This window comes from Chrysochloris asiatica, unplaced genomic scaffold, assembly GCF_000296735.1.
Source record: "Chrysochloris asiatica unplaced genomic scaffold, ChrAsi1.0 scaffold00004, whole genome shotgun sequence".
NCBI lineage: Eukaryota > Metazoa > Chordata > Mammalia > Afrosoricida > Chrysochloridae > Chrysochloris > Chrysochloris asiatica.
The window spans coordinates 32,031,829-32,042,673 of NW_006408522.1; the positions used below are offsets into that span (position 1 = coordinate 32,031,829).

At 38.8% G+C, this 10,845-nt stretch overlaps 1 protein-coding gene across 1 annotated transcript in view; it reads left to right on the forward strand.

The window, feature by feature from the left end:
• CATSPER2 (cation channel, sperm associated 2) overlaps positions 1-10,845 on the forward strand; it is a 33,987-nt gene that overhangs the window by 13,016 nt on the left and 10,126 nt on the right. The window contains exons 3-9 of the mRNA XM_006831882.1: positions 376-444; positions 5,297-5,469; positions 6,400-6,555; positions 6,809-6,933; positions 7,563-7,741; positions 7,949-8,048; positions 8,374-8,433. Coding sequence (XP_006831945.1) covers positions 376-444; positions 5,297-5,469; positions 6,400-6,555; positions 6,809-6,933; positions 7,563-7,741; positions 7,949-8,048; positions 8,374-8,433 — 862 coding nt within the window. The remainder of the gene's footprint in view (positions 1-375; positions 445-5,296; positions 5,470-6,399; positions 6,556-6,808; positions 6,934-7,562; positions 7,742-7,948; positions 8,049-8,373; positions 8,434-10,845) is intronic.

A 10,845-nucleotide genomic window follows, 5' to 3' on the forward strand; every position in this document is an offset into this window, starting at 1 on the left:
CTCCCACCAAAAAAAGCTAAAGAGGATAGAGAGAAACACTGTTAACTGATGATGTATGGAGGGGATTATAATCAATGTAATGAAACAAGTCATATGAATGGTTGAATGTGAAACTGATGATGTGCCCTGTAAACTTTCACTGAATCCACAATAAAAACCTTAAAAAAAAAAAAAAGTATTTTACAATAGTATCATGCCACTCATTTTTATTACTGTCTCTTGCTTCACCATCTGCCTAACTGACTTATTTTTCTTTCCAAATTGCCCCATTTTCTTCTCATTTTCATTGTTTCTATTTCTCCTGCCCCATCTTATTATTTCAACTACATGAATCAGAGATAAATCCACTCTGTATGTTTCCTTAAATGAAAACAGGACCTCTGTTTACAAATTTTATTATCTTCCTCATCTTTCTGAATACAATCGTACTGATGGTTGAAATAGGTGAGAACTGATGTTGGAAGAAAAAGTAGGTGGGACTCATCTTTCTTCTAAATTAATCATTTTGCATTTTTAAAATGTCATTTGGATTGTGATTGTTGTTAGTTGCCATCCAGTAGATTCTGATTCATAGCAAACCTATGAAAACAGAACAAAGCACTGCCTGGTCCTACACTATTCTCTCAGTTGTTATGTTTGAGCCAGTTGTTGCTGCCACTATGTCAATCAATCTCTTGGGGGTCTCCCTCATTTTCATTGATCCTCTACTAGTCCTGGTATGGCACTGTAGGATTAAAAACTGGACTATAAGATTGGTTTTAACCACAAGGTCAGTGGTTCAAACTCACCAGCCACTCCTCAGAAACCCTATGTAGGGTCAGAACTAACTCAATGGCACTAACTTACTAAACATGGTATCCTTCTTCAGGGACTGGTTCCTCTTGACAACATGTCCAAAGTACAAGAGGTAAATTCTCACCATCTTGACTTCTAAGGAGCATTCTAACTGTAATTTTCTAAGACAAATTTGTTTGTTCTTTTGCCAGTCCATGGTACTTTTCAATATTCTTCTCCAACACGGTAATTAAAATGCAAATTCTTCTACAGTCTTCCTTATTCATTGTCCAACTTTCACATGTATATGAGGCTATTGAAAATACCATGGCTTGGGTCAGACATACCTTAGTCCTCAAACTGATAATCTTTGCTCTTCAACAATTTAAAGAGGTCTTTTGAGATAGATTTGCCTAATACAATACATCAAGGAGCTCTAGTAGTGTAGTGGTTACAAATTGGGCTGTGAAGCTTAAGGTCAGCAGTTCAAAACTACCAGCTGTTCTGCAGGAGATGATATAAGGCTTTCTGCTCCTATAAAGATTTACAGCCTCAGAAACCCTATACAGAGTTGCTATCAGCTGGAACCGACTCCATGGCACATAACCACCACTAATGCAATGCATCATTTGATTTCTTGACTGCTACTTCCATGAGTGTTTATTGTGGATCCAAGCAAAATGAAGTCTTTGACAACTTTTGAAAGCTTTAAAAAGTCTTTTCTCCACTTATCATGATATTATTTATTGGTCCAGTAGTGAGGATTTTTGTTTTTGTGAGGATAAAGGTGCAATCCATATTGAAGGCTGTAGTCTTTGATCTTTATCAAAAAATTTTAAGTCCTCTTTGATTCTGGCAAGCAAGGTTGTGTCATCTGTATATTGCAAGTTGTTAATGAGTCTTCCTCCAATTCTGATTCTACGTTCTTCATATAGTCTGGCTTCTCAGATTATTTGCTCAGCATACAGACTGAATAAGTAAAGTGAAAGGATACAATCCTTGTGCAAATCTTTCTTGATTTTAAACCATGTAGTATCCCTTTGTCTTATTTGAATGATTGCTTCTTTGGCTATGTACAGGTTTTGCATAAGCACAATTAAGTGTTCTGAAATTCTTGTTCTTTACAATGTTATCCATAGCTTGTTATTATTCACACAGGCAAATGCTTTTGCATAGTCAATAAAACACAGGCAAACATCTTTTTACTCTTGTTTGCTTTCAGTTAAGATCCATTTGACATTAGTAATAATAGCCTTAGTATCACATCCTCTGAATTATCTTGAAAATCTAGCAGTTCCATGTCAGCGTACTACTACAACCATTTTTGAGTTATCTTCAGCAAAATTTTGCTTGCATGTGGTATTACTGATATCTTAGATAATTTCTGAATTTCTTTAGAATGGACAAATATATGGATGGATCTCTTCCAGTCAGTTAGCCAAGTAGTTGTCTTTCAAATTTCTTGGCATAAACAAGTGAGAACCTGCAGTGTTGCATTTGTTTATTGAAACATCTCAACTGATATTCTGTCAATTCCTGGAGTCTTGTTTTTTCACCAGTTCCTTCAGTACAACCTGGGCTTTTTCCTTCAATACCATTGACTCCTGATTTTATGCTACCTCCTGCAATGATTTAATGGTGACCAATTCATTTCTATGCTGTGTATTCCTTCCATTCTCTTTTGATGCTTCCTGCTTTGTTCAACATTTTACCCATAGCATTCTTTAATATTGTAACTGGAGACTTGAATTTTTTTTTCAGCTTGAGAAATGCTGAGTATGTTATTCCCTTTAGGTGTACTAATTCCAGGTCTTCCTACATTTCATTATAATACTTTGTACTATTGAGCTGCCCTTTGAAATCTTTTGTTCATTTCTCTTAGCTCATCATTTCTTCTACTCACTCTAGCTACTCTACGTTCAAGAGCAAATTTCAGAGTGTCTTCTGACATTTATTTTGTTTTTTTCTTTCTTTCCTGTCTTTTTAATGTGTGAATTTTTTAGTTTTGCTTTCTTCATGTATGATGTCCTTGTCTGGTCTTGTCTTTAGTGTCAGATGTATTCTTGTGTGTGTGTTTTTTGTTTTTTTTTAAGTTTTTATTGAGTTGAGTGAGTGATAGTTTACGTGGGAGAATATCAGTTTTAAACCATTGTTTCATTGCAATGATTACAATCTTCTCTGTGCATCATCAATCAACAGTATTTGCTTCTATTTCCTCTGTTGTTTTTTGAAGGGTGGTGGTGGTGTACACAGAAACACTCAGGAATATATAATCATTTAAACAACCAAAGGGCACATTCTGCAAGACTGCCTCTTGGCTGCCAGCACCCAGTCCCTCTCTTTCCATGAGTCTAGAGTCCTCAGCTGTTCCCTTTTTCCATGTTCCCATCTCTGCCTCCATCTCTGGTGTTGCTGCTTCTTTGGATAGGGTTCCACATTCCGCTTGTGTTCTTCGCCCTTGATGGTTCTAAGGTCCTCTGTTTCTGGACTGTAAGATAAACTACTCCCCTGTTTTTGTAACAAAACCTTTACATTTATGACAGTCACGATTAGTCATGATAACAATTACTCACTATTGAATCATAAAAATCTTATCCCCATCTCTTTTTATCGGAACCATCTAGACAAGATGAAAACTATTCAGTGTGGACTCTAACTTCCTCCTGGCCTCCAAGGATCACTCTGGCTGAACTTCTTCCAACATAGATCTGTTGGTTCTTTTGGCAAACAATGGCACTTTCAATATTGTCCTCCAACATCATAACTCAAAAGCATCAATTCTTCTAGAGTCTTCCTTATTCACTGCCCACATGCATGTGAGGTTATTGAAAATACCATGGTTTGTGTCAGATGCACTTTAGTCCTCAAGCTGACATCTTTGCTCTTCAACACTTTAAAAACCAGAGCTCATAGAATCCTTCAATATTGCACTGGCCCCTAAGGTTCCTGTTTAATCTTTTGAGTTGCTGTTAGCAATTTGATCCCATATAGGTAGATCTTAAAAGAGCTCAGTATTAAAGGCAAACTCTTTACTAGTTAAACTATTGTTTGATTTTAAGAAAACTTCAGGAGATATTTTTGGTTTAAGATTGAAAGATTATCTCTTTCATTAGTTTCAGGGGTTCATATAGAGCCCATGAAAATTTTAAATTCTATTCTGCATTTCCCTCCTCTTAATCAGAATTCTGGTATAGAATCTTTGATCAGGATTGTTAGCTGGGACCAGCTTCAGTTCTGGCAAAGGATGCAGTTTTTCATGGAGACAATTAACTATACATTCTGTCTCTTCCTCCTATTCTTGATTCTCCTTCCTTTGTTGTTCCAGACAAATAGAATCCAATTATTGTTCCATGGGGTGCAAGCTTTTAAGATCCCGGGCACTAGTCAACAAACTAGGAAGTAGAATGGAAGCACTAAATACGTTATTAGGCCAATGAACTGCTGTGTCCCATGAAAGTAGGACCATAAACCTCCAAATCAAATCCCATGAAGTGTTTGGTTTACATAAGCAGCTTCAGCAGCTACTCTTTTGTTGTTGTTGCTGTAAATATTTATATCACACAACTTTTGCCTTTTCCAATTTAACTGTTTATAGGTGTACTACAAGAAATCAAATGATGTATAAGGCTAATCTGCTGCACAAGACCTCTTTAAAGTCTTCAAGAGCAAAGATATCACTTTGAGGACTAAGGTGAATCTGACCCAAGCCATGGTATTTTTAATAGCCTCATACACATGTGAAAGTTGGACAATGACTAAGGAAGACTATAGAAGAATTGATGAATTTGTGTTATGGTGTTGGAGAAGAATATTAAAAATACTTCCAGAAGCACAAACAAGGCTGTGTTAGAAAAAGTACAACCAGAATGCTCCTTAGAAGCCAAGATGACCAGGCATCATCACTCATGTTTTAGGAAGGACCAGTCCCTGGAGAAGAGCATCATGCTTGATAAAGCGGAGAGTCAGCAAAATAAAGGGAGAACCCCCAATGATATGGATTGGCATGCTGGCAGCAACAATGGGCTCAATTGTAACAAAGATTGTGAGGTTGGCACAGGACCTGGCAGTGTTTTTTCTGTCATTCACAGGGTCACTATGATTCGGAATCGACTCAACGACACCTAATAACAACAACTTATTGACAGAAGTTATACCAAATGACTGGAACCCTAGATTTGTACAAGCCACAAACTTTTTGAAGTCCCCTTATTTTTCATGGTCAGTTTTGCCACTGTATTTCACAGGCTTGAAGGAATAACAGTGTTAAAAAGAGAAGCTCAAAAACAAATGGAATAGCAGCAGGCAAAACTGTGGCTTGTAATCATTTTTTATTGTGGAGCTGTAGGGTAAACACTGGATTGCTAACTGTAAGGCCAAGTGTTCTAACCCACCAGCTATTTCTCAGAAACCCTATACAGGGTAGCGATGAGTCAGAACTGACCAGATGGCACTTAACAACAACATCATCATTCAAGTTCCTCCTTCTTTAGCCCTTATTTTATTCTTTGCTCTCCTCTCATAGAATTGCTGGAATCCACAAATGCCAAACTGTGGCTCCTCAAGCTGAGTCTGGAGGTGGCAGCTTGGTTCATCATGCTTGTTTTTCTCTTTGAGATCCTTCTTATGTGGACATTCAGCTTTTTCCTCTTCTGGAAGAATACCTGGAATGTCTTTGACTTTATTGTCACCATATTGGTAAGAATAGATACCCCAATGATGAGTTTAGCAGGCCGAAGAATGTGCTGAGGTGATTCAAAAGCATATGAAAAATTAAGATGATTAGATTACAGGAAGAAATGCAACATTTAGCTAAACTTCTTCTTTTGCTCCCTCCCCCAAATGTGTAAGGCAATCGTTGCAGAAATTATTGGTATTGGGGGCAAGACAGAGTCTAACTATAATACCAACCCCAAAGATTAACATTTGCCAGCGATTGGATGTTTACTAAATGTCAGGCATTACTCTGCTAGGAAGCCTTCAGTGAAGTAGACGCCAACCACAACAAAAATGTAGAGGAAGATGAGCAGCATCTGGTAGTGTAGTGGGTAGCTCAGGTAGCTAATTGCAAGGTCAGCAGTTTGAGTCTACCAGCTGCTCCTCAGGAGAAAGATGAGGCTTTCTGCTCCTGTAAAGACTTACAGCCTTGGAAACTCTGTACAAAGTTGCTATTAGTCGGAACCAACTTCATGGCACTCCCCATCATCACTACCTTGTTTTACGTGTAGTATTTTGTTTGAGTCCCATAACAACCCCAATGAGCTAAAGCACTTTTATATTCCCCTTTTTATATGTGAGTTAGCTGAGTTATAGAGTTTATGTAATTTGTTGTTGTTGTTAAGTGCTGTCATGGTGGTTCTAACTCCTAGTAGCCCTGTATAGGGTTTCCGAGGAGCAGCTGGTGAGTTTGAACCGCTGACCTTCAAGTCCAGTGCATTACCCTGCAGTGCCCACACCAGGACTCCTTACGTAATTTAGTATGGAAATATTGAATAGGAAACAATCCCCAGAGAATGCCTATTCCAGGGATAATGCCTAGGGAACTCTGAGGAGAATGAGACGAATAAGGGTCAACTGTGCCTTGAGTGCTGTGGGGTATCTTGCTGATAATACATGTCTTTCTCACAGTCCCTGATTCCGGAGGTTGTGGTGCTAGTAGGGGTGACAAGCCAGTCTGTATGGCTCCAGTTGCTGAGGATCTGCCGGGTGCTGAGGTCCCTCAAACTCTTTGCACGATTCCCTCAAATTCGAGTCATTATTTTGGCCTTGGTCAGGGCCCTCAAGGTAATTTGACTGTTGCAGCTAAGTCAGCGGGAAAGGTAGATAAACATGGGCGTTTAGCATGAAACAAGAGTCTGGGTGGGTCACAGAAGGTAATGAAAAGGCTCAGATGTTATTAGATGAGACAGAGCTGGGAACAAACTGTAGTAGTGGTCCAGAGATAATGAAGATTTGGCTTGGGGATAGCCAGTGTGGGTTGACCGGGTGGCCAACTGCTTAGTCTGGCCCAGCTCTAACTGGAGATTATGACCTCTAGACCATGACCTTCCTCTTGATGTTGCTACTCATCTTCTTCTACATTTTTGCTGTGGCTGGTGTCTACTTCTTTGAAGGCTACACCCATTCAACTCGCCAGGACCTGCAGTACCAAATGTTCTTCTCGTAGGCATGGTTGGGGTTAGCTTGGGTAGTGGGAGAGAATTTGGGAAAGGGAAGGAGAAGCTAACTCAAAATGTAGTTAATACAAAAAATAAAATAAAATAAGAATAAGTATTAAGTGGGGGAAGTCCTAAGATTCATTCAGTTCAGGTCCTGATGTTTCCAATAAATTGTACCTGGGGGACTAAGAAGAAAAGAAAGACTATTTAGACAACTCCCTGAGACCTTTTGTGATATTTTCTTGACAGTTATCTGGGATCACATATGTTTATGTAACATAGTCATCATTGTACTCACCTATTTGTTCACATCAGCAAGCTAAATAGGGATGATTGTTGAAGTTGTAAGTGACCTGTTAGGTGATATCCTTAGATCATTACTGAATAACTTACAGCAGTTTATTATGTGTGCCCCAGATACTAATGGTATTCATGATAAAGGAAAACCTAAAAAAACATCCTCAAACTGAAGAATGATAGTTAAATATTGAATAAAGTAGAAAAGAAGGTAAAGGTCAGAGTAAATTACAGAGATATTTTCTTATAGTGCTTTAAAAGTAGGAATGATTCTGATTCTAAGAGATTTAGATCTCTGCTTCTATATATAGATACACACTCTTCCATTTTCTTTAGGGATGTGCTAAATTCCCTAGTGACGGTGTTTATTCTCTTCACCTTGGATCATTGGTATGCATTGCTTCAAGATATCTGGAAGGTACCTGAAGTCAGCCGCACCTTCAGCAGCATCTATGTTGTCCTTTGGTTGTTGCTTGGCTCCATTATCTTTCGAAATATCATAGTAGCCATGATGGGTAAGCATACAGCAAGTGAAACTTGATGGGAAGTGTAGTTGGGAGGAAATGACTAGAAACTCTCGGATTGGTGGATCTATATAGAACTCGGTATAGCAGGAAAGCTGGGGGCCTGAAATGAATATATCACTTGGTTTCGGCTATCTAAGCCTTGTCCCCAGATCTAGTTGCCAGCGTCTCCCAACAACTAATGGCCCTTTGGGGCAGTTACTAATTTCCAGCATATCAGGAATGAGCTGAATGAGGAGATGACATATCTGGAGGTTCAACACAAAGCCGGGATATTCAAGCGTCAGATTATCCAGAGGTCTGCTTCCCCATTTTCAAGTCCCACCTTAATTCTCAAGGATTCCTTGATTCTATTCCCTATTTCTACTTCTTGGCCTTGGCCCCACTCTCCCCCTTGTACCAGAAGATTTATGCCATGATTATGAATTCCCAAAATGTAGAACATTGCCTGATTCTTTATCCACTGCTGGGGCCTTTCTACTTGTTTTCACCCCTTTGCTATAGTTCTTTCCCTTCACTCAGTTTTCTCCAATTTCTCATCTGAATTTCTCTCTCTCTTCTTTCCCTTACTATACTCCTGCTTGAGTATAGCTGGCTTTATTCTTTTGCGTTTTGCTTTGCAGGAGACAAAACCTCTTGTTACCCGAGACAATAAGGTCAAGCCACAGCAAAATTACTACTAGGTATGTGACCTGGGATGGAAACACATAGAACAGAAAAACAAAGTTAAAAATTGACTTTGAGAGAGAATTCATTCATTTAGTAACTGTTAATCATAATGAGTTGAATTGTGCCCATCTGCTCCTCAGACTCATACGGGTCACGCTATGAGTCAGAATTGACTCGACGACACTTAACAACAACAAGGTAAATCCATAACATAACCTCAGACCTATGTTGTTGTTGTGTGCCACTAAGTCAGTTCCAACTCACAGCAACTTGATGTAGGATTTTCAAGGCTATAAATCTTTTCAGGAGCAAAAAGCCTCATCCTTCTCCCATGGAGCAGCTGTTGGGCTTGAACTGCCCACCTTGTGGTTTTCAGTACAGTGCTTATCATACAGAGCCACTGAGCTCCTACCAGAACATGTAATGTGACCTTATTTGGAAAAATGTTTTTTATATATGTAATTAAGGAGTCCTGGTGTGGCGCTGTAGGATAAGCACTGGATAGCAAGGTCAGTTTGAACCACAGGTCAGGGTTCAAATTCACCAGCAGCTCTTTGGAAACCTATACAGGGTCCCCATGAGTAGGAAATGACTTGACAGCACTTAACAACAACAACAACAACAATTAAGGATCTCAAGAGGAACTCATGTTAGATTATCTGAATGGTCCCTAAATTCAATAGCAAGCTGTCCTTATAAGATACTGAAGAGGAGAAGACACAGAGAAGAGAAAGCAATGTGAAGACAAAGGCAGAAAATTGAGTAATGTAGCCACAGGCCCAAGAAATTCAAGAAATGCTGGACAGCTACCAGAAGGTAGAAAGATAAGTAACCTTTTCCCCTAGGGCCTCCAGAGGGAGCATAGTTCTTCCAACAATTTGATTTTGGACTCTAGAATTATGAGAGAATAAATTTCTATTGTTTAAGCCACCAAGTTTGTGCTAAATTGTTATGGAAATGAAGAAACCTTCTACGAAACAGATTCTATTTTAGGACCTGAGTTCAGCAGTGGACAAGGTAACAGAAAAAGTTATAAATTTATTTATCTACTCAGCAAATAATTACTGAATATTTGTTAACTGCAAGGTCAGCAGTTCAAACTCATCAGCCTCTCTACGGATTTATAGAAGCTATGTGCTCCTGTAAAGATTTACAGTTTCAGAAACTATCAAGTGGTTTTGAGTTGAATTGACTGGATGGCAGTAGGTTTGTGTTTTTTTGTGGTTTTGTTTTTTGATACATCAAATGAACAAAATAGACAATAACACCTGCCCTCAGGGAGCTAACTTACATATTATTAGTAGGGGAAAAAGACAATGAACATACTGAATAAGTAAATTATTTAATATGTTAAAATAAGATGTTGTTGTTGTGAAGTGCCGTTGAGTCAGTTCCGACCCATAGCGACCCTGTATAGGGTTTCCAAGGAGCATCTGGTGAGCTTGAACTGCCAACCTTTCAGTTCAAATGACTTTGCAGTCTGGCGCATTAACCCACAGCGCCACATCAGGACTCAAAAAAATAAAAACAAACCCAAAAAACTATAGAAAGAATCAACAGGACAAGAATTAACAAAATTGACAAACCATTGGCAAACCTAACAAACGAAAAGAGGGAGAAGACACAAATAACACGCATTAGAAACCACATGGGCGATGTCACAACGGAACCAAAGGAAATCAAAAGGATAATAACAGAATACTATGAAAAGTTGTACTCCAACAAATCTGAAAACTTAGAAGAGATGGATACATTCTAGAAAAACTTAGCAAACTTACACAGAATGAGGTAGAAAAGCTGAACAGACCCATAACAAAAGAAGAAATTAATCAGGTCATAAAAAAACTCCCAACCAAAAAAAGTCCAGGCCCACATGGCTTCACTGGTGAGTTCTACCAAACATTCAGGAAGTTGTTGTTAGGTGCCATTGAGTCGGCACCTCCTCATAGCGACCCTATGCACAGCAGACAGAAACACTGCCCGATCCTGGGCAAACCTCACTACTGTTGCCACGCTTGAGTCCATCGATGCCACCACCTGGCCAGTCTATCTCGTTTTGGGTCTTCCTCTTTTTCTCTGACCCTCCAAAAAGATGACTATACACATGGACCTCGCCAGATAGAATACATAGAAATCAAATTGACTACACCTGCAAGCTGTCTCTTAAAAATGCTGTCTAAAGAAGGTATTTGAAATGAACAAATCATTGGTTTTGCAGAATTCTACCATGTGTTCTTCAGCATTATTTCTATCACCAAGGCCATATTTTCCAACTACCGATCCTTCCTCTTTGCTCCCAACCTTTGCCTTCCAATCACCAGTAATGATCAATACATCTTTTTTTTTTTTTTTAATGTTTTATTGTGATTTATATGATAGTTTACATGGGAGAACTTTAGTTTTACATTCATTCCATCGTATATCAT